Below are 25,355 nucleotides of genomic sequence, written 5' to 3'. Positions count from 1 at the left end.
CTTTTCTGCAACCAACTTTGTTTTACTCTTTAAACAGGTTTACCCTGTTTCCAAAATAAAATTACTACGTTCATGCTAGAAATACTGCTGTTGTCATCTCAGGAAAGCGTTTCTAGAAGCCAAAATTCCATCAGAAATACTTCAAGCTTTCAACTAAGCTTTGTCATAAAACTGTGATTATCAGATTTATCACAGTATGCTATCAGTTTGCTTTAGAACACTATTTGCAGTATCCCTCTTATTTATAACTTCAAATTATATTCTTAGGAATCATACTGAAAATAACTTTTTGTTTACCACTACTGCCTTTCATAGGTGAAATATATATATATATTATATAGCTTAAATGGAAATAAACAACACACCAACAGCAATGGTACAAATATTTATAGAAGTCACATTTGCTAGGACATTTAAGAATGTTTTGGAACCCCATGTGGCCATCAAACAGTTTGATGTAGTTTACAGGAGTATCTCTACCTGCACATCTGCTATGTGCTTTACATCTTTCACTCATAGAGACGCTGTATGATTACACTTCCATCCTGGCCTAGTAAGCTAAAGTGTCTCAAGAAAAAAACCAAAGCTCTACTACACAGTTTGTACATGCAGACATACAGACACATACAGGTAAAAGATAAATTTACAGCCAAAATATTTCTATGTTGACATTTATCACGGAGTCAAAATCACACAGACACCAACTACAAGATGTAGAGATGCATTTATATGCTACTTATCAAAAAATTAAGATACTCACCCACAAAGGATAAATTACACCCAAGTACACATTGCAAGTTTCCTCCACAGCAGCTCTGTTTTTCATTTCTCATTTTGAATGGGACATCCTAGGGCAAGAAACAGTCTTCCCCAACAACATTTGCAGAGAAACAGGGGCTTTTTCCTGGCTATTTCACTGAGAGTACAGAGCGCAAGCAGGCCAACAAAAATAATACCTCTTTCCTACCAAAATTAAACAGTGCTAACTTGCAGCAAGGAATGAGGAAGTCCTGCATTTGCCAGTAGAGATGTGTGACAGCAGGAAAATACCTTCTCCCTTGCCTCACAGGGACATGCACACTTCAATGATGAAAATTTTATGGTGTCAACACCTACTAACCAGAGAATTTTTAAGCATTACTTCAATATTACCGCAGCTAGAAACCATAATTATTGCATTGAAATGTGATGCTACATGTTGTACAAACAGGGAAGAGAAAGGAGAAATGAAAAGCCCAAATAAACCTGTTGAGTATATCCATACAAAAGGTACAGGTACACAGATAGCCAAGTACTTGGAAAACACCAAAACTCCACTGCTCAATAAGCTTGACTGTCTTTAGCCAGAAGGCTTCAGGCATGAGCAGAGCAATGAGCAACTGTTTAAAAATATAACCACTGGATGAAGGGCACCATCCTGCTTTGCAGCCATGTATTTATCTCAACCATGAACTACAGATGACAAGTTGAAAGAGGAGTTTAAAAGGAATGAAAAAGAGCATTTCAAGTGGATACATGGAACCCAGGTTGGAGATGATGAGAGAGGGCAGGAGGCAGCAAAATTGATGACATTTTAAAAAAAGTAATAGGCAAATACAACACTGTTGAGGTCAGAGAGGACAGCAGTGTGACAAGGATAAACTGAACAAATAACACAAGAGCACAGAAGTCAGTTTTCATGGACTCTTTCACCAAGAAGCAGCACATTTCCAATAACAATCTGCTTGATGGTGTTAAGTGCCATTTCTAAATAAACAAAATGAAGAACGCAATGCAGTTGCACTTAAGCCATATTTGAGACACAAAACAGGGGGAGATCAAAGGATGACTAAGTTGCATGACATGAATTTAGAGAGGGGTGAGTACTCAAAGATACTTTGTTATTTTATGATGCCAAACACCACAACATAGCAGAATTGAAAACCAGCAGAGTTGTTGTCTTAACTGGAAATTACATTTTGGGAGAGGGAGGATCAGTAACTTAAATTTACAGAAAATTTGATCATTCCTACCTAGAAATCCATTATATTTAAAACAGGTCCCATTGCAGGTATCAAATTCCAGCAATAATGTCTCATATCAATACACAAATAATACTTACAATGCAACTGGAAATATTACTTACCACCATCCTAGGAAAACAGTTCAACTTAATAGACACTTACATTAAAATTATCTTAATTTTCCATATAAAACAGAAGCATCATTAAGAGTTTAATCATTAGCATTATTAAATATTTTAATATAATATGCTTTTAAAAATTTACATGTGTTACAAAACTTTAATTTCATTGACTCTTACTACAACATGTAGTTTTAAAATATTCTTTATAAATATTTTTAGCAGCCACTTCACTCTTATCCACAGTACAGTGAAAATCAACACACAGTAAATTAATTTAAATCATGAGTGAAATATTTACATTTTGTCAATCGACTATTAATCTTATTGCTTTCTTATTGTGTGTAGTAGCTGATAAAAGAAAATAAGATTTTCACACTGATATTTTCCCAGGTGGAAATGATACCACATTTTATTCTGAAACAACTCTGTACAATCACATAACTAGAATGTAGTCTTGTAAAACCTGAATAAACAGGATCTGTTTGAAGCTTGTTAACAGCTTGACAAGCAACTTTAGCACCTGGTAGATACTTTTTGAAGAAATGACATAGAAAGTGACATATCTCAATTTTATTTAGATAGACTATCCCTTATCCCTTTATTTGGTGCAATGTGTTATGAAAATGCTTTATTAAACAATTTCTATTTTCTTAACAAACACATTCTTATTTAGAAACCAGACATCACATAATACTATATGGATTAAAATAAAGATATTTGCTATTTATCTGCTACAGCCTACAATGACTACCAATGCACAGAGCAGTTAAAAATAGGGCTGTGTTTCTGTGTTCAAAAGTATCAGTTGTTAATTTCTGGAGAGACTGTAATACAACAACATATTGCAGTATTGTCTGGTTGATAAATTACTTTCCAGATATGTGATAGGGCTTTATGTTACTCTCATTTTCCCTTTAAAAGGGAAGAAAGGAACTATGGCAGAGGTCGGGAAGAAATTATTCTTCTTTTCTGGAAGTTGCCTAATACAGATGCAGGACCAGATACACTGAATTCAATCAGTATCAAGGCAAAAACTGGAACAAGACTGTGTAACAACAAACCCCATCATCACCCTGATGAACAGTAAATGATGTAAGACCTTCTCCAGGACCTAACAACAATTAATTGCATCCTGAGATGTCCCCACAGATATACTTTATTTTACATCAAAAAGATAAGATTTATGCCTTTTGGAGTAAGCTCCTGGAGGTAATCAAAGCTCCTGACAGTACTGTCACATTTATTATTTTTCTTCATCATCCTCACCAGTTGCTCACCTTCCTGCAAATTTCAGTTATTCCAATAACCAAATGTGTATTTTCCTAATACCACTTGATATTAAAAAGACCCTTAATAATTAACAATCACACAATGCATTTGGCCACGAGATTGCATGAACTTGTGAAAAAAATAATTCCTAGAGGGGTACAGACATCTAATAAATTTAAATATAAGACTAGGGCAACTATATCTAGCTTCTGTTTTAAAAGCACTTACTAGAAGTAAGAGGACACCTTTTTTTCCAAGTAGGTATCAGTGTCTTGGTCATGCTGACAGGTAATTGGCATTTATACTTATATCTGTGTGTACACACTATTACATATATACATTCAATATGCATTTGAAGTATTTTTGGTTTTATGTATTTAACCAAAACCCCAAAAGAGATGTGTAGGTAGACTTTTGGCAGGAATTAATAAGCTTCCAGTGTAATACATTAGAAATCAACACACGTATAGCCAGCAAAGGTGAAACCATCTTACATAATAGCTTGCTTTGATGTGCATTTAAACCTACTGTCTGCCATGAAGAAATTCAACACATCAGCAAACGTGCCACTGGATTATCACAAACAGCCAATGAGACAAAGCTACAAATGAAAAATAACTACATTTATTATTCTTTCCATATAAAATTCTTTTCGTTAATGCTCAGCAACACGCATTTGGCAGCTGAACTGGGTATTTTTTTGAAGCAGCAGTTAACAATGCAATCCACAAAACAAAGATAAGCTCAGTGGTTTCCAGGAAACTGAAAGATGAAAGAATGTGGAGAGAGTCAGACATGGTTTCAAATGAAGAACAAGTGAACTAAGGTCAAACTGAAACCTAAAAGAAATTCAGCAAGGGCCCAGATACCACGGTACAGATACATTTCAGTTGGATTGAAATTTCACAATGCATTTCAACAATGCATACAATACATTCTTTGGTATATTAATTCACCAGGGACAATTTTTTTCAAAGTAAAGGAGGAACTCAGATTCCAAAGCCATTAGTTTCACTAATTCAAGTGAAACATTCAGCAGATTTTATGCATTTATATCAAACATAAATTAGATTGAAGTTTTATCTTCCAACTTTGTTTTGTGAGTTTACTCCCAGATTCAGCTGAGACCATGAAGTCTTACAGCATACAGAGGCACATAACATTAACTGTAGTGGAGGAATCCATAAATGTTATCATTTCAGAAACCAACACCTACTAAATATTCTCCTCCAGAAATATAATTAACGTATTCATTCCCTTTGAAGAGTAGGTCATTGCCATTATACAAATAAATTTAAATAATACATTCTACTGTAGCGAAAAAGTACAGCATTTTACCATACACACCAAAAAAAGCTAATAGAGTTCCTTTATATCTACTGCAAGTAATGCCCTAACACACAGAGCTAAATTCTGTTTAGTTAAACTATTCATAATTTCCACCTACGAAGTAAAAACAAAATGTATTTTGTCCAAGGGACTTTCAAATTTTAATATAAGTTCTTTCTTACTAAGTTTGTAAAATATTGTATTTTACAACTATGAAGTATAACCGTGCATTCAGAAATAACACTCCTAGCTGCTGGCAAATCACCTCCTCTACTCAGAGCTGAGAATTTATTCACAATTTTACATAGCAAATTACAGTAGTTTAGGAAAGAGTAAAGGAGAAATTGAAATGAAACATGAATTTTAAAAATGTGGATTTAAAATATACAATTTTAAAGAAAGCTAGCAAAATAACAATGCTAGAAGCTGCATACATGGATTCTTGCCACAAGTGAGAGGCAAATCTCTCATGACAAGCACTTTATGAAGCAGAAATGACAACTTCATTACCAGTCCAAATATCCCCTAGATCCATGCCTCGGCATTCCTCTTCTGACATACAGTGAAGAGTGCCACCTACTGAATAAAAACCAGCATTTCTAGAAAACATTAAATTATTCTGGAAACATACAGGCTATGTACTCCCTTCCTCAACCCAAGCTTTCAGCTTAGTTTTTCATCATGCAGTGTCTTGGCAGAGACTACATTTACCAAAATTTTACTTTGGAATAGAAACAAGGTCCGAACAAAACTGCATATAAGTTATCTGATTTAAGAAAAAAAAAAAAACAAAAAAACATTCAATGATGTGGGTTGCATGAAAAAAGAAAAAAAAAAAAAAGCAGTGCACTCTTTTTTTAAGGCTGTTCTTTTTTCACAGAAGAAAGTGCTTCCTCTCTATATATTTAACTGTATTATTAGAAGGAAAAACTTACTTGCATTCAGATCTGAAAACTTCTTTACCTTCACTGACAACTGAAGTATCTGAAAAAGGACCCACTACTCACATATTTCACATCCACATGCTATGATCTCAGTCATGCTACAGAGCATCAACTCATCAGAAGGCAGTGGGTCCCCCTAAAGAAGCCCTGCCAGGTGCTGCACAGCAGGCAGCAATGCCACACATCGGTGCAGGTGACATTCTGGATTTACAAACAGTGTAAACTGGCACTACAGTCTATCAATTTAGAGTTTTAAATACACAAAATCTAGTCAAGGAAAAATGGGTGGCATATTGCAAGAGTCTGCATGTAATGTGATACCAAACAAAACTGCTATAACCCAAACAAGATTTGGAAGTGACCCATTTATACACAAAATATTTGAATGAGTCAGCAGCCCACTGCCCTTCCCAGGCCTGCTGTAGGCTATCGTACAATCCCCAGACGCACTTCCTCAGATTGTGCTTGCCTCATGAGCAAGGTCAGTAGTGATAAAAAGTGATATAAAGGTCAACAAGTAGAATAATATGTCAATATGCAGACTTACTTTATCTGATTATCCATTAGCCTACTCAATACACTCAAGTTCACAGATTAGCCCTATTTATCTGTCTCTCTCTTTTAACTGTTTAATATAACAGAATAGTGTATTAAAATGAAGTTCGACTGTATTAAAATGAAGTGCTACTATTGTTTTGGTACTGTGAATAAATACAAATTAAATATGCTTCCTTACTGTAAACACATACACACGAAAGTGAACAGCCTCTAAAACAATCACTGTTTCCTTGTCCAAAGTCTTTGTTCCCATGCTTCAAATATACTCCAGCACTGCCAGAATAAACCTTGCTTATGTTGAGTGGCTGAAGCTTTTGCAACTACAGCAACCGTGCTGTAAGTAATTGAGATTACACCACTGTGGTTATGCTGCCACCTGAATCAGAAAGCTTTTGACCTGCACTGGAGATCCCTTTTTGAGGGTGATAAAAGATAACAGGAACAATAATACTTTTCCTAACTCTGATTATTGTGGACAGTAAGCCTACTGCCAAATAAAGACCTCCAAGCAAAAAAAGGTAGACTACAAAGATTTTTGGTCTGTCACAACAAACTGAAATATTTATGTTTTTCTAACTAAGTAAAAAACTCTAAAATCAGCTACACACAAGAAACAAATTTCTACAAGGCACAGACATAAAAATGCTATTTTTATTTCAATACAGTGAAAATAAAGAAAGATTACCACAACAATTTCTTGTATGCAGCATTCCCATCAGGCCTGGTTCTTCACAGAACACTGAAGTACATGAGCCATTAAAAAATCCTTTTAGGGTGTATTTATATATTATTGTTTATGCTATGCACCTCTGGGGAAGAAGAGAGGAGGATAGCGTCCTTAACTTTGAAAGACCCTATATTAAAGGTAAGTATACATTACAACTGACGAAAACAGATTTTCCAGATTAAGAGTAATTCTTTGAGACTTTTGCCTGCACATTTCATTGGGGATTCCTTCAGGAATTTACATAAGGTTATAAAACTTGATTTTATTTTAAGGCACATGGAATGATACTCAATTGTTCCCAGACCGAAGAAAGAAGAAAAATATGACAAAAATAGGAAACTTACAAGCCTTCTCCCTAGGGATTCCAGCTGATAATCAATTTCTTTCAGACGATTCTGTTGATCACGTTTTTCCTTATTGTCCCGCAGAACCTTCTCACCTGGAACTGTTTCTGGGCTTCTGTTTGCACAAACCAGAGACTCCTGAGAAAAAAAACAGTAGCAGTTAACCATGTAACTTTATATTGCTTCATAGACACCTGAGGATTCTTTTGCTTTCTACTGAGAAAATAGTAGAATGCTTAGAATAATATGTCAATGTCAAATTCTGCAAATACATAGTTTTTTCATTTTGTATATTTTCAAATAAAATAGCTAAATATCAAGCAAGACATATTTCAATAAAAGAATTCTTACCCTTTGCATTTTAAGAGGAATTTCTTAGTCTCCAGATCTAACACTTGGATGCTTAATTTTTACTAAAGCAATAAAAGCACCCTGAGAATAGGGGTGGCTGAATGTCTGGTTCCAAGTTTGCTCCTATCAACCATACTGGGATCAGAATTAAGGCAGAAGGAAAAGGAAAAAGTGAGCTGAAATGACAACTTTTGTTTACTAGGTATCATGGTAAATGAGGCATAACCTTCTCTCTGCAATTTGGAGTTAGTTGCCCAAAGTTTAATAAAGATTTGGGTTACACATTCTCATATGCTTCAATAGTTTTGGATTAGATTCTGAAGTTTGTATCAGTCCCAAATACATGCAGGTTTCAGTGTTACACGTAATTTAATTCATTGAGAATGACTAGTATTAGCAAAACTGCAAAGTTATGTTGTAATCAGAAAAAAAACAGAGCTTTCTCTTGCAAACAATGGATTTTATAGAAAAATCCAAGAGTAGCAGAGATAATAAAGCCGAAACAAAAAACATTTCCCCATCCTGATAATCAATTCAACCCAAAGGGAGGGACATGAGCAGCCATAGAATGAAAAAATACTCTATTCATTCTTACTTCCAAATCAAGTAATCAGGCTCAAGAAATTTTAATAGACACACAAGGAAAATAATTCCAAGTAGCAATTGCCTAACTGGAAAGAAAAACAACCTTCACAATTCAACACTCAACAGGAAATTCCTCAGCTGCAATATACAAAAAACTGTATCTGTAAACAACTTTTTTCTAAACATCAATCTAATCTATGAGTTCTGACATTTAAATCAAACTTAGTTCCTGAAAATAAACTTATTTTAATACAGTAAAAATTTTTGAATATATATTTACAATCAGTAATAGTTTGCAGTACCACAATGACAGTAAACTTTCATGTAACAATCATATTTTCTGCTTCATTCTGTATTGCGTTTGAAATTATTCATAATAATCTATTTGATATTTGACCACTCTGGAGCATTAAGCTGCTGCTTTCTCATAAGTAGTTCTTACTGTATAGTAAGTACTATCTGATCCCTGAAAAGTAACTGATAGAAACTCACACAACATGAGCAAAGTCAAGGCTTTTCCTCACTTACTAATTTTTTAACATTCTGTTCAAGATATCATTAGATAAATGTATGAAGTATTATATGAAGGAAAACATTTTATTGTCAATGTTTCACATACTTCAGAATATGTTATATTTCAATTAGATAGGACATGTACATAGTAGAAGTCCACTTGAGGTTACTTCATATTCCATATTTTTAGATATGTAGAAAACAAAACATTTTATATAAGGGAAAATACAAATACTTATTAAGAGGCAAAGCTGTAACAAACATAATGCCAAAGAGAAATATGCAGTATTTGAAATATCTATAATTATTTGTTGCACTCCCTTTTCTCCAGATTTTATAAAATAAATAATAACAAAATCCCACCTAATGAAGTATATTAGTGTCATACAATCATCCTGAGGCATAAAACTGGCTGATCAGCTTATTAACCTGCTTCTAACCATGCTCTGAAACACATATCATCTGTGAAATTCATCTGTTTTGGCGAAGCACAGGCTTAGAGCATAGGCTATCAAGGAGCTCATTAATTGAAAAATTAGCATATCTTCTGAATTTTGAGTATTTATTTAGTCTTAAACTGTTAAGTCCACTTCTATAATAGAAAAGGGAATCACTTCTATAATAGAAAAAGGGAATATTTTCCTGATAAAAAGACACCAATCAGTTATGAAAGAACTCATAGTAATAAACATTAATTATCTTTTAAGAAAACCAAGCCTACAGATATTATTGTTTCTTTACCATCTTCATTAGCTTTAGCTTCTGGGTAGTCTCTCAAGCTGGTAACTGTACTCATCACACACAGTCTTAGTCTCATATTCTTTAGCCTATCATTTTCCTATTTCTTTCAGGATTACAATCAACTTAATTTATTCTTCACAAAAAATATTAAGACAGAAACATTTCAAAATATTTTGTTAGTTTGGCACCAGAGCAAAGAAACATTTCAGAGAAAAATGCAGCTCTGATGAGAAACATTTCCATGTAAAAGAGAACACTAGTAATGAAGAAGCATTCTTAATCCAGCTGGACTCCTTGCACAAAAAGATGAACATGCCTGCTCCTCTGTTACTGCTCAGCTATGGTATTGCAGGATAATTAAAGCCCATTATTAAAGTTTTCAGAGTAAGAATACTTCCTGTATCCCGTCAAAGTATCCATCAGTGACAAAAAGGACATCTCCCACTGAGGCAACAGTGATTAAGTGTCTGCATTTTGAAAGCTATATCTAACACAATTCTTGGAAGAATGTGCAGCTTCATAATATGCAATGCTAAACTAATTCTAAATTAAAATCATAGCATTACAATGCCTGAAAGCCTTTTACGTGCTGCAAAACAAAACTGAAAGGCAACTGCTTTTCCCTAATGAAAGGTAACAAGAATTTAACTACCTCTTTTTGGTTGTTAGGTTTAATATTACTCAAAAAAGATAATATGTTACTCTTTAATTAGCATACACCTAAATGCAATTCAAATACTTCTGGGCTATTACTTGAAAGAAAGCAACAGCAATTACTTGGACAAACATTTCCAAGCAGAGTATTCATTATCACAGACAAGTCACATTAACTTCAAGCTGATGTCTTACAACACTGATCAGGAGATCATTGGCAAGCTCAGGGTAACACCTGCATTTGTTAGGTGATTACCAACGAGGGGAAGGTGCTTTTTCACACATTAGATCCCAGCTGGTAAATGATCAACAGCAAAATGTGACTCCTCTGGAACGGAGCTACAGAAAATACTGCTCTTTTTAATTTTTTTTTACTGGTTTTGTAAAACAAAACCTCACATCCAGAAAGAAGCCAATTAAAAAAATTATATTAAAGTGTCCTTACAAAAGGAGAAGAAAAACAAACGCACAGGTATTTTAGCCTTTCAAAGAGATGATTCTCAAACACTGATAACTGAAAGCAGTTTTGTGCATGAACATTTTTACAGATATTCTCTGATATATCAGTTCTGTCCATAAAATGAAAATATTACAGACATAAATAAGCTTTGTGCAATTAAATGCAAAATAAGAATTACGTGGGTTTTTTTTTTATTTTAAACCCCATAATAGTAGAGGCAACAGTACCAGGGCATGGGATAAACTGGAGTCATCTAAGTACAAAATTCAAACAATAATTTCTCAAGGCTGAGACCTTGATTCTTAATCTTCAAATCTCAATACTGCTGGCAAAAAGACAAAGGCCTTTAAAAACAAGGGACATACAATTTCAACCTATCTTCTACAGTCTTTAACACTGCTTATCGGTCATTGCCTTACCCTTCAGATCATAAGTAAACAGGCACTTTTAGTATCCTGAGATAAGAAGAAACCTAATTCAATTCCCAAAGGTAAACTATCATGGATAATTTGTTTCTGTGCAGGAAAAATCACCCTCATGCAGTTAAAAATGTATGAGTTACCAATTTCTGAACATGAAGTATCTTGGAATTGTGGAATCAACAACTGTTAAAAACAAGACAGTTCTCAAACTAAATGTGACTCAAAATAGCAACAAATTATTTTTCAATTGTTTTCTACAGCTAAAATTTCTCACTTCATTCCTTAACACCAAGACTTTATGAATAAATAAAGGATCCTAAAGAAAAACGCAGAAGATACAAATACAGACATATGAGGTATTGATCTCAACACACACTTCAAATAAAATATCTGCAGATGAGCTCTGATCTGTAACCTACCTGATACATCTGGCTTGGACATTTTGAGCCAGAGCTGCAAAGAGCAGGCAACTCTCCATCAGAAAGAAGTAGTTGAAGCTTACTGTCTATCTCATTCAGGAGATGAATTTCTGTTGATTCAGGTGTGTACCCTTCTCCTGGTGCCTGCCAGACAGGTACATTCTCCTGTTGGAAGTACAGGAAATACTTGAGCCTCATTCGCAAAGGAAACAAGACTTTAAGGGCAGTTTAAAAGAGTATTTATTTTTCAGATAAACCATACTTGATAATAAAATTTACATTTTCATCCATCTCAGTACACAGCTAAAATCTCCCAAATATTCATGTTCCTAGCACACTCGAGAGCAGCCATGGACAGAACAAGGAGAGATATTCATACATTCAACACTTTTAAATATAACCAAGGAACAACTTAAATGGACAACCACTTTGCATCTGATAAAGGAGTCAAAAAGTGAGAAAGCCTGACCAAAACACAGCTTGGAATGAACTACAGACGTTGATACTATGGCAGAAACCACCAGGAGCCAAATCTCAGAGGGTATGAGATATAATGTGACACTTGCAAGGTGCCACCAAAGAAGAAAACAAGGCATTCATAGGAAATCAAAGGAGCTGCTCTGAGATCAATAGCTGCCATCCTTCTAGAGCCCCTATATGTTATCACAGAAACTCTGGGAGAGATAGAAAGCAGGGAGTTTTTTCCTGATCATGATTTACATGACTTTCTCCTCTTGATAGCAGTTAACACCTGAATAACACATATGAATATATACTCCTACTACATACAGTTGCATATTATGAGTGAGCTAGGTCACTTAACCCAAGCAGATAACTCATACCCACAGACAGATGCAGGTTCTCCACAGCAACTTGTCACTCCCTGACCCACACTCAGGGAAGCAAGCCTGCACAACCCCATTTGCTGGGTATCAGAGTAGCAGATTGCATCTCTGTCCTGACCACAATGAAACACCAGCTAGGACCTTAGAAAAGCAAGGATGTGTGGAAGAACATGAGAGTATTGCTGGTTTCCTTTCTTTTTCCTACCAGAATAGGACCAGCACCATGCCCCAAGACTCTAACATCTGTCTTGCAAGAAATTCATGTCCACCATTTGTTTCCAGCTTCCAGATTAGTCCTCTGGCTATTCAAGCAATTGCATCCATACAAGAGGAGGAAATATCAGCTTCCAATTACAATTCCACTGCTATGAGGTCATTTGTGGTTCATCCCCATTACCCTAAAGCACACTAGCTGCAAAAAGAAAAAAGAAGCATACCCCAAACACCTGTCATAAATTATCTTCATAATAAATGCAAAAAAGAAAAAAAAAGGAAGGAAAAGAAAGACAAAAAGATAGTCAAGAGAGAGTCATCCTTTTTGTGAAACAAAATCAGCTCTAATGCTTTCTCATAAAAATATGATGAGACATAACTCATGAGCCTGACCAGACCTGAGCTGACTCCAAAACAGCCATTCACCAATGTCTTAGATCCTTGCCAGCTTTTGTGGAAGCATCTGTTCAGGTGAGACAGTGACCACCAAAACGTAAGTATCCAGCATGGTACTACATTTGTGTCATGTTAACCACCCCCTAATCAGAGAATGAAGATCACAGTGCAAAAACACAGAAATGACTCTACAGGAGTCTGGTAAGATGTAACTGGGGTCATTAGCTCCAGCTCAGTGTCTGTACAGCTCAGGATCGCATAGTCCAAATACCCAAATTACCCCGGTACTCATTTTACTCCAGGATGAAATGGACTCACACATTCTCTTTTGTATTTTCAATATAGCTTTCCTTGGAAAATAAGCTTCTGTCCTATCACTGTTTCCTGTGTGTTAACTCAGAACAATACTTTTATAACAGCACAGTCAGTGCTTTCTGTGGAACATCTGAAACAAATTGTACCCCCGCAGCTTCAGCTTTGACAATTAGAGTGGCATGAATATGTGTACTTCTAAAATATTTTAAACATTCATAATATATTCTTCCAAAAAGTGAGAAGTGTTGTTTGGATATTTGACATTTATAGTAGTACAAGTCAAATGAAGTTATCTAATCCACATTACACCATATAGAGGAATTCATACAGCATAACCAGATCTGCCATGATTGACAGCCTCCAAAACATTACTTCAGCCAATGTGAATGCACTAGCTTTATAAAAGTCAGAATAAAATAAGATTAAAGAGGCCATCAGCTGGGTAGTTACCTGGGCCAGCTGAAATTGTCTAGATTACTCATAAACTGATAATTTCCTCACATTTTTTGTTATGAAGTAGGCACAGAAAATGCCTCACCCATAATAAAATTCAAATGTGGGAGAGGAAGAATCCATCACTAGACTGGACAGGTCTAAGTAACAATTATCCTTTCTTTATTTTGATAGGAGAATTAGGAGCTTTTATTCTGTAAAGAAATGATCTAGTACAGACTAGAGTAACCCACAAACTACCATTCTTGTCCATGGTATCAAGAACATACAGCAAAATGTCCTGTGAGATGATCTACTTCATATCTAACATTAACTGCAAAGTCTCTATAGATACATGAGAACATGATAGTGACATGTGCCAAATACAAAATGTGGACAAATGTTACACTTTTCCATTGCTTTGAGGCCTTGAGAACTGATCCAAAAAATGTACATGTTGTTAGTTGGAATTTGCATTGGCTACTCTGCATAAATGCGTCGAAATTCTATGACAGACACTAGCTTTAAGAGAAAGAAAACCTAGTAACTACACATTTTGAGAGAATACTTTTGCAATCAGTAAAATATAAAAAAAGCCACTATTCCCTAGGTGAGAAAGCTATGTTTACTAACAGAAGGTTATTTAAAACATCTTCATGATGACATTTATCAAACTGAAGACTTCCTCCTAGAAACAGCGACTGATGGGACAATCAAATACTCTTCATTATTCTCCATGAGGATTATTTTTACTCACTTCAGCTCCTGCTATTCACTGAAGTATGCAGACAGTACACTGTTTAACAATATTATGTTAAAGCACAGATGTCTAATGCTTAAGCAGACTTTATATACTTTTAAGACAGACTGCATTGGAAGCCACAGAAAGATGTCACATGATCTTTCTAAATTGACACGCGAGCTTCATAAATGTGTGTTTCCCCAATGGCTGCATTTTGAAGGCCATTTATCAGTTGTCACAAAACTGTTGTAGGGAGTTTTTTGCATGTAGTTGCTGGACTTTCTCCCTGAGACTAAACCACTAACCACTCAGATTGATACTCCACAACTTCACATTTTATGCAAAAAAAACAGGTAATTCTCTCAAAGTACAGTTCTAAGGTTCTTTCCTCCTGTGCCTAACTTTTCCTTTATGTTCTGCTGTTAGTAAAATTAACAAAGAAACCAATGAGAATTCATTTTTGGAGACAAATTCAACAAGATTTCTCCATCTATTCTCTCTTATCTCAGGAGGGTACTTCATGGTAGGGCTAAGATCAAATTTAGATTTACTGCAAAAATAAGCCAAATACAACAGATCAGTATAGATTAAATTTATCATACCTCAAGATCTTGCAATTCAGTCCCATCTTCTGTATCTTTCAATAGTTCAGTTAATCTTTTCCTTTCTCCCTCAAGCATAACAAATTGGTTTCCTGAATCCTTTGCTAGCTGAAATATTTACAAAAAGAAAAAAAAAACCCATACTTCAGAACTCCACTATCTCAAACACCTCCAAAACAATGTTTTTAAACTCTATGAAATTAATAGCCAAATCTTGTTTATTTCCATAATACAAGTTATCACTCTGACAGAATAATAAAGCAGTCTACATACAATAAATTTATAATTTATCTTAGTCTTTGACATAGAGGGAGGGCAAATATTTTTCATTGGATGAAAGATACCTACTAGGTTCTCACAGGAAAAAAAAAAGCAGGAAAATCAAGGGATGTATTTTCTCACAAAGAGTGGTCCCATCCAAGCTATACACACAAACAACCTGTATATCTATCCCTTATTTATGCATCAGGACATTTTCCTTTAACTTAACAGTAAATAAATTTTTTTAAAGTCTTAGGATGTTGTCCTTAAAAAAAATCTATGTCCAAACACAAACATAACAATTCAGTTTCCAGTACTCTTTAACAAATGCATAGAAGCAGTATTACTCTAACCAATATGAGCATCCAAGCTGAGAACTGCCTAATACAGTACTCTGCAATAAACAGCAGTTTTAAGAAAGGTAAGTTTTTCATTTATGCCTAATTAGCTTCAAAAGTTCCTGATTTTAAAAGAAAACTATCTTCAAAAGTACTTCTAGACTAATTTCTAGCTAACATTTAAAAAAATGGTATTGGTTTTATGCTTTAATTCTTACCTCAATGTTCTTTTTAATGAAATGCTGGCTGGTTTTATTTTTGCTATGCATTTTTTCTGCTGTTTTTTCAGTTTCTAATTCACTTGAGCAACCTGATGTTTGAGGAAGAAAAGTTGTTACATTATAATCATTCCTATTCTGATTCAACAAGAACTGTAATAACATTAATCCCATTCACATCTTTAGCGAACATATAGAGTCAGTAGACAAACTTTTTGTATGATGTTCTCATTATTTGTGTAAATAACATCATTATATTTAAAACATACTACTGCCAAAAATCTAATTTCATTTTCAACTTTTTGTTATATGAGATCACTCAATGTTACAAAGGCTAAAATACTTTTGGATTTCTGACCTCAAAAATGTTAAACATGGTGGCCTTAAAAGCCACAGCATTCCTTCAAACCCTCTCATCATTGCAGCTTTCTCATCATTACAAAACCAGACAATAATTTTTTTGAAAACCACAGAACTATCTGGAGACATATCAAGTACATTTTTCTAAATAAAACAGCTGAAAAACAGATGATATCGTTGATATTATTATAACACAGTTTATAAAACAAATTTTGTTAAAAAATAAAACTCATCATAGAGCTGTAAATCTATTAAACAGACACATGATATTCTAATAACAATAGGTTTCTATCCATGACAAAAAAAGGGGTATGATTCTGTTTTTTAGAGACTTTTACTATGCTTAAATAACAATTCCTTTATGAACAGCAAATATTTGTCACATTAAACAGCAAGTCTAAGCAAATACAGTCAACTTCTAAATCACAAGAACTACTTCAAAAGCCTGCGTGGTACTTCTTCCTTCTCTGGAAAGCAGAAATTTGAAAAATGGGTGGGTTATTTCCGTATAAAAAAAGAATTTAACATGTTAGATACTTGAAGACAGGCTATAGGGAAATAACTCTTTTTCAGAGTGAACAGAATGAAAGCAAACTCCCAAAGATATGAAATAAGTTTCCTGCATGCTTTACACACAAACCCTTAAGGACTGAGGTGTTGAATCTGACCAAGAATTCCCCTCACAGTTCAAATGCACAACTGTTTTCTGAAAGCATCCTGAGCTTTCTTCACCATTACCAGGCAACATCATGTGCCGAGGAAAAGGATCATATAGGCACTTATCAATCAACATAAATATGACAGGTTGAGTCCTGAAATGAGCAGAACACACCAAACATAACACACAAGATATACATTACTTTTAAGCTATGTCTTTCCCTTGACTGTAGAATAGTATTTTTGAGAAGGAGCTATCATACAGAACATCTCAGAACATTGAAGAACAGAAGGGACAGACATGGATCACTGAGACAAATACACTGAAGACTGTCATGGGTAATTAAAAGAGAAATTGCAGCTAAACAAATTTTCCATATGTGTTTTGGTAGATTTGGCACAAATTTCAAATATTTGGTAAAAATCTTGATAAGGCTGATGAAGTAATAGCATAAAACTAGTATGTACATTCTTCTTCACAAGCTACTCTTGCTCAGGGTCTGCCTTTATGACAGCTGTGACACAGACACAAGCAATCAAAACAGTAATTCTTAGCTATTCATCAAAAGCCTCCAGCAGAAATAGTAAAAGTCATTTAAAGCAATATATTGCTCACAAGCTGTAAGTGATCTCTACTTCATGCATTCCCAAAGAAGGAACGTGCAGAACATCTCAAAATAGAGCAAGTGACAGCAACTCTCAACCATGCCTGTACTGGAAGCTGCAGAAGTCAGTGCTGTACTGAATACTGGTAATGAAACCTGCCATTGTTATTCAAGGGCACTTCAGCACAACTCAGAAATTTTGAAGAAGAGAGCTAAGGGTCAAGCTTTATTTAAAGGGAGGAATAAAAACACATGGTGAAAGAGAAATTAAAAGCTCCAGCCCACAAAGTTAAGGTCACATACTGGGGAACTAAGACAAGTGATACAATTATAAAGGAGCTGAGTTCCATGCTTAAAAATTAAAACATGCAGTCACATTCTACAACTGCAGCCATATTGCTGCCATTGATGCTTCAGCCTTGAGGAATGTACTTAGCCAGTCACCAGGAAGATAGATTCCTTCTGTTTACATAGAATGGCAGTTGACAAAGAAATTAACAATTGCAGCTTATAGCATTGGCAGTTGAAGCTAATACTCTTATATCACAACACATGTGAAAAGTTACTAACCACACAAATTAGAATTTCAAACAGGGAAAGAATAGAGGCATATGAGCACAATTCCATTTATTTTGACATGTTGGACACACTACACTGCTAACAGCATTTGAAATGTCTACACAGTGCATGATTACACATAGTCTCTAAAAGAATCAGCAGGTGTTTGAGTTTTGCCAGAAAGTACTTATTTCATAAAAGCAATGCAGACTTTACAGTAATCAGCATAGCAAAATATAAAATAAATTGTCTGAAGATTTATGTTTGACATAAAAAAAATCTATACAATTTCTGCTGAAAACAAAAAAAAAACACAGAACAGTTGCAGTTAAATTCAGCACCGCTTGTCATTTCTAGATGCTTTGCTGCTCTCTTCTTTCATTTGCAAAAAGGATAAGAACTGCCACTGTTCCAGTAAGTAACCTTGCTTTTTCCCATTTCACTGGCCTTGCCACAGAGGCTGTCTTCATTACCCACCCACTGTACATATTATTTTGCCATTTCTAAAAATACAAACTCTGCCATTAATAAAGCTTACCCTGGTTTTCTTGGTCTTTATGGCAATCGTAATCTTCAGGATTCATGTATGTGGGAAATACTGAAGTACATATTTCATCTTCTTTAGCACGGGAGGGATCTGTAAGGAATTTTTTCCAGTAAAATTTAACTGAAACATATTTAAAGAAGATCTAGCATCATGTGTATCATACTATAAGACCTCACACTTGGAAAGTAAAGAAATTCACTTGGATAAATGACATAAGCACTGTATTTCTCAAGAAATAAAGAAAGGGGAAAGTGTAAAGTGTAAGTCATATGTATGCTGTTTCTTATGGCTGTGTTCTGAACAACTACTGCCCATAGAAGACAATTCATCACATTCTCAAAGATACAGCCTAGGGGCCTAAAGTTCAAATGCCTCTGCAGACACCATGTGGCAAGTCATCTAAAACATTGAATGAGGATAAAGCATCCAGGTTTTCACAGCTGGTGTCTGCCTGTGCACGAATTATTGGACTTCCAAGCAGCTTAGGTCAAGGGCATAGTCTAGAAAAACAGTGTTCAATCATCCTAGTTGTTTCAGTTACTCAAAAAAAAAAATAAATTCAATTGAAGTGTTCATATGTGTCAGCTGGAAATATAAGTTAGAGCAGTAAGTTGCAGTCTATACACTTAGCACTTACAGAAAAGGACTCATATTGCAAAGAGCCATATGAATCACATGTGATTTTTCACAATGAAAAAAACATACAATAAGCAGTAATAATGAAGTGCAATGGACTCAACTGAAGAAATTATTCTGTTAAACAGAGCATGGGGTAAGGAATTTAGGGCTGTTTAATTAACTCCTGATTTACATTTCTGCTGTGAGTGTGTCAGAAGGTGTTGTTGTGCCTGAAATACACTTAATAATAACTTCAGTTATTAATGATTTTGTACCCAAACTTTTGCTTGATTTCACAGCTACATTAAAAGCTATAACAGCTCTTATATATAATTTACTTAATAAAGCTCTGTCAAATTCAAGTTCTGAAAAGCAAAATATATGAAATGTACTCCATTTCAGTACCAATCAGGGCAACCAGCAAGACATTTGTTTAATTAAATAAGTAAGTAAGACCTGAAAAGTAAGGCACTAGCATGATACCAAAAAGATAAAGATCAAGCTGGAGGAAAACTATAAATCTATACTATGCACTTTTGTCAGTGCAGTACAACAGAAACCACAGGATGCACATGATATCTACAGGAGATACTTTTTAAATAAAGGAGTTAGCAGTCATATAGTCTTCCTTGTCTACTGTTATTTTAATATATCCTGACATCTACTGGAGGCTGTCTAAACATCACCCATATCAAATTGTTTTCTTCCCTTAGTAACCCGAACTTTAGCATAGAAATAAAAGCAGGTTACACTGTAAATAGTAAGTTTTGTGGAAATATTTTAACTACACACTGCTACTATTATTATGCATGTACTTCCAACATTCAAACCGAGATTTTTTTCTCAGGAATAACCATTCAAACCTCAAATCCTTATTCTCTCCCCAAAAAGAAAAAAGATAGGATGTACCACAATTCTGTTTCTCTTTACTTACCAGCTGTATCACGCCATGATGAGAACAAAGCTAAAAACCGGTTTGTGTTTTCCACCTCCTCGTGGCTTCCTATGCTTCTGATAGACTATTCAAAAGAAATAAACTGTGTATGTATAGATATATGCATGTATTAAAAGGAAATTTTTCAAGTGAAATACATTGTCTGCTTCTCAGATCTAATGAACTTCAGACCCTATTAAAAATTACTCTTCTCAGTTTATTTACTTCTTGAGGGTATCCGAATATCTCCTGAAATTACGACAGAGGTATGGTGAAACTTTAAAGCCTCTGTTATATATTGTCTTTTATGTGGAGACCCACTTCACCAGACAAAGAAGTTCTGTAATGTCTATGTGGCTCCAAATCCAAATCCAATGAAATTATGAAATGCAGTCAAACTAATCATGTCTTTTAGCAACTCACCTTTCTATTCATGTAAAACAGAGGAAATACTAACTTGTTTCAAGGCATTTAACTGCTAGAGACCAAGACAGAGATAATGTAAAGGAATCTGTGCTGCAGCATTCTTATGCCTTCTTCAGCTAGCATCTCTAATTTCTTCAACGACAGCACTGAAATAGCTGGGCCTAAGAAGGATCCCACTTGAGCAGAATAAATGCCTTTCAGCTTGGCTTCACAGACATTACCTCTTGACACACCTTCCCTGCGAGGAGTGAATTCAAGCTAGTAAACTACACCCATGTAGCTGCATATTTGGCAATTTATCTTACCAATTTTTAAGGACCATGTTCTTCTTTCCTTGCCCAGACAATATGTATTAAAAACTATCCATTCTTACTTTTTTAAGATCTATTTCTTAATTTTAGTTAGCCAACTGTGAGGTATTTAATAATAAGGCTTATGTGAAATACAATGATTCTGTAAGACAGTACTCTAAGATATATCAATCACAAAATAAGCAGCACACTTCTAACCTGAAGCTCTTCCCAGAACATTGCCCTCATTTCTCTGCCTTGCTTTTTAACTACTTTTTCCTTAAAATGCTGTTCTTCAAGTATTGTGTCAAGTTTATTCATTTTCTTTATAGCTGCTTGAATCTGAGCATTTGTAACTGCATCTTCAGAATATTCCAAGTCAGAAGAGTCTGCTGGAGAATGTATTTTAAATTAATGTTAGCTTGAAGCATGTCAAAAAAACAAACACTAAAAAGCAGTTCAAGTAATTGAATTCAACCCATCGAAAAGAGTACAACATTCTTAAACGTATGTTAATTTCTAAACCTGTTTGTAGCAGAGAAAAATAGGGGAGTCTTTGCAATGGAATGCTGAATTAAACTCTGAGCCGTAGCAGTTGGACATAGAGGTGTAGAAGAGGAAAAGTCACCTATTTTGGGCAAGCAATTTGATTCAAATTTATAATGGAAGAGTGACAATATCTCCACAGTATCAGCAAAAATCATTGACTTTAAAAATGTAAAATAATTTTTTCAGCCGACTAGTAGAATACATTTTTAAATTAGTAATTCTGGGGTTAAGAAGGACTCTGTAATATCCCTGCCTTTAAATATTAGGGAAGTTTCAGTCTTGTATCCTAGACAAATCAGATTCTGATACTGGTTCTAAAAACTTGAAAAATGGTGAAACATGATGGAAACTACCCTTACTTAATTAGATTTCTATGTTGTCTCCTTTTTTTTTTCCTAAATATACAGATTATAATTATAACTTTTAGCTTTTTCCCTTCCTTTAGCATCCTCATGCTCTGTCCTTGTTTATGACTTCCATATTAAGAGTAGAGGAAACAGTTGTAGCACTATCCCTAAACCCACAGATTCACAGATTTTGGAGTCCCGCAACACTCTTTCATTTTCTAATCTTTGGAAATCAAATGCTTTACATGGCCATTGATCCAAGAATTTACTGTGATGCATTGGTCTATTTCATGCCATAAAAAGATGAGGGATACAACAAGGGGACAGCTATAAAAATTTAAATGAGCTACAGAGGACAGATGGACCCAAGGATAGATGGTAAAAAAAAGAGCACTGGCCTGAACTCAGCAGACTGATATAAACTTTAAACTACTGAGTGAAGCTTTAGATTGAGTTCTACCCAGTTTCTGTTCTGTAGATATTAATACCATGTTTGGTGACCAGCATTGCTGCACTGGATAGGATAACCACAGAATTCTGCCTTATTAGACTGATAGAATCTACGGAAAACTCAAATTCTATTATAGCATTTAAGAAAATGAATATCCATTAATAAAGCAATCTCTAAATAAAGAATTCACCCAATACCTCTTGAATAGCACAATTCATATACAGCAGTATTCTTTTCTAACTATATAATAGACACATAAATACATGACCATAACAAACTCTCTTAGAAGCATTAATAAGAAAAGGAAAAGGTTTTGCTGCACTGTTCATTTTATACACCTGAAAGATACTATCTGATTTTGCCTTACTTCGTTGTCCTGGGGAAGGTTCAAAGAACTTCAACATCTGTGTTTCAGTGCTTTCATCTCCAGAATCTGAATTAGAGCTACATCCTGAAAAACACAGGGAAAAGCCTTTCACAATAAACCATACACATTTTTGTCAATTAGGCATCACCACAGAGACCTTGCAGTGGATTAGTTCAAAAAACAGTATGTTCTAGTACACCAGAACTCATGCTAAACACAGGAGCAGGAATCAAGGGATTTCTTTTTACCCCAATTCTGTCATGAAATCTTCAAGACAGTATCCAAACATCTGCTTCAATTACTGTCCTTTGCATCTCTATTTGTAAACAGTCGGACACCCCAGAACATTAATCCATTACCTTTTATAGAATGACAGAAGAATGCCATTAAACACTTCTGCAAGTGCTTCAATTAAAGTTATACACTGCATACTTATATTTAAAGTATTTTATTAGTATTAACATTGTTCAGTTGTTAAATACTGTAACTTATAATCATAAATTCCAGGTCTTTGGACAGATGGACCATTATCTGAAACTATCTGAAAAGTTTGATAAAAACACCTCAATGAAAACACTTTCTTACATGATTCCATAGAACATACACAGATGGATTCCACTGATCTTTTAAGCCAGATCCCAGCTTATGAAGCCACAAGACATTTACTGTACTGTACTGACAGTAATAACACATTTCTTTCAAAGGTAGATTTCAAATAGTGAAGAGAAGTAAAGGTATGGATTTTGACATCTTCTTTTCCAGAAACTTGCCTATTTGCAACCTCTATTTCCTTCACCAGTAGAATTATACCCAAAATACAAAAACTTGATATTTAGTCTAGTCACAACACAAGAAAGTTTTAGTCATTCCCACCTGACAACTCATCAGGATTCCACAGGCACTTCTGAAGAGATGTGGTCGTACTTGCCACTGTTTGCTGATCTGTTCTTACTTCCTCAACTTCAGATTTATCTCTGTCATCACCTTTGTTTTCTGCTGGACAGCAATCTTCTAGACTGCCTCTCTGATAACCATCAGGCAAACTGTCAGGTGAATCAACCTATGAAATTAAATTATTGCCACCATGAAAACAGGGATGCCTTGGGTGAAGAAGATAACCACAATACCCACATGCTATCACAAAGCACAGCAACAATTCTGTACAATACTGCAGTGTACTTCTTAAATAAAAGAACCATTTCCAGGTCTGATACTAATACTAAGAAAGAGCTATCTTTCTTAGATTTCACATTGATTCTCAAGCTCATCATTTCCCAGACTGTCAGATTTGGGATTGCCAAGCTAAGGTATATATGAAACTAAAAAAGAAAAAAAAACAACAAAAAACTCTTCAGCATTCTACTATGAAGAATTGGCATGGAGGTTTTAACCTGCTGAAGGAGAGAAACATTACCTTTTGCAAACATGGTTCTGGTGTTAATAACTCCATAGATGTAGATGTATTTAAAGATCTACAATTAGGTCTTGAGATAGATGCAGGCTTGAAATTTCGTCCAAGCTCCCACTTGCAATATTCACTGTTACCTGAAATTGGGGAAAAAACAGCAAAAAAAAACATTTCAAATGAACTATTTTGTAATAAAGCACTACAAGCCCTGCAATAGTTCAGATATGGATCATGTGAGTTTCAAATGCTTTCTAGCAACTCCATGTTGCAAGGCTTTTCCAGTTTAGACATACTTGCCACTAAAGTATGTGGTTTTTAATATATATATATATAAATATTTTTATATATATATAAAAAGTCAACCAAAGTATTCAAATGTGCTTAGTATCAAAGACACTTTGAATGACGTACATCTTACAAGTAATCTCACAACAGGGGAATTATCATGGCTCTTCTTTTTGGTTTTTTCTTTTTTTTTTGTCATTGGACTGACAAAGTTAGCACAAAAAAAGAATGAGGGTGTTTTAGACACATCTTGTACACAACTAAAACAGCAAAATGCTACTTATGTTCACATAGTAAGTTCCCAGATCTAAACAATCACATTCCCAACCTCAATTTTGAGTTTAAACCACAGAAATGCAGGTTTCTCTGAAAAAAAAAAAAAAAAAAAGTGTGAATTCCCAGGAATCAGACATCTCAGTGCATTATGACAGGTGCTGGTGATTCTTAGAAGGCTCAAGTGAATACAAGTCTTTATTTCAGTACAAGGGAGGCATAAGGAAGTATAAGGAAGGGAGGAAAGCAGGCAGGCAGGGAGGAAAGTAAGCAGGAAGGCAGAGAGGCAGGGAGGGAGTGAGGGAGGAAAGCAGGCAGAAAGGAAGGCAGGCAGGGAGGCAGGGAGGGAGTGAGGAGAGCAGGCAGGAAGACAGGCAGGGAGGCAGGAAAGAAGGCAGAGAGGCAGGGAGGCAGGAAGACATGGAGGAAGGCAGGCAGAAAGGAAGGCAGGCAGACAAGCAGGCAGGAAGGCAGGGCAGAAAGCAAAGAGAAGGAAGGCAGGAAGGAAGACAGGCAGGCAGGGAGGAAAGCAGGAAGGCAGGGGGACAGGCAGACAGTGAGGAAGGCAAGAAGGCACTGAGGAAGACAGGAGGACAGGTAGGAAGGCAGGCAGGAAGGCAGGGAGGCACAGAAGAAGGCAGGGGGACAGAAAAAGGCAGGAAGGCAAGGAAGCACAGAGGAAGGCAGGGGGACAGCCAGGCAGGAGCCCCGTCCTTACCGCGGGAGGGCAGCAGCAGCTGCCGCCGCCGCCGTTGCCGTGACGACCGGGCCGGCGAGGTCTCGCGATAGCTGCGGGCTGTCCCGGCCCGTCCCGGGGATCCGGACGGGACCGAGCTCTCCCTGCGATAGCTGCGGGCTGTCCCGGCCCGTCCCGGGG

The 25,355-nt window shown here is 35.6% G+C and overlaps 1 protein-coding gene across 3 annotated transcripts in view; it reads right to left on the bottom strand.

The window, feature by feature from the left end:
- The window catches only part of FSIP1 (fibrous sheath interacting protein 1), a 66,241-nt gene extending 41,485 nt beyond the window's left edge, over nt 1-24,756 (bottom strand). For 2 of the 3 annotated variants that reach the window (XM_015629561.3, XM_019007128.2), the window contains exons 1-11: nt 24,534-24,756; nt 23,927-24,057; nt 23,386-23,572; nt 22,513-22,596; nt 21,018-21,190; nt 20,083-20,167; nt 18,522-18,620; nt 15,804-15,895; nt 14,987-15,094; nt 11,442-11,606; nt 7,297-7,434 (exon numbers count right to left, since the gene is read on the bottom strand). In XM_015629561.3, coding sequence (XP_015485047.2) covers nt 7,297-7,434; nt 11,442-11,606; nt 14,987-15,094; nt 15,804-15,895; nt 18,522-18,620; nt 20,083-20,167; nt 21,018-21,190; nt 22,513-22,596; nt 23,386-23,572; nt 23,927-23,962 — 1,167 coding nt within the window. In that variant the 5' untranslated portion in view covers nt 23,963-24,057; nt 24,534-24,756. The remainder of the gene's footprint in view (nt 1-7,296; nt 7,435-11,441; nt 11,607-14,986; nt 15,095-15,803; nt 15,896-18,521; nt 18,621-20,082; nt 20,168-21,017; nt 21,191-22,512; nt 22,597-23,385; nt 23,573-23,926; nt 24,058-24,533) is intronic. The other variant, XM_033515336.1, reaches the window with a different exon arrangement.
- Between the last annotated feature and the right edge of the window lie 599 nt (nt 24,757-25,355).

The sequence above is a fragment of the Parus major genome, chromosome 5, assembly GCF_001522545.3.
Source record: "Parus major isolate Abel chromosome 5, Parus_major1.1, whole genome shotgun sequence".
NCBI classification, from domain to species: Eukaryota; Metazoa; Chordata; class Aves; order Passeriformes; family Paridae; genus Parus; species Parus major.
Note: the sequence above shows the minus strand (reverse complement) of the source record. Positions and strands in the feature narration are given on the sequence as shown.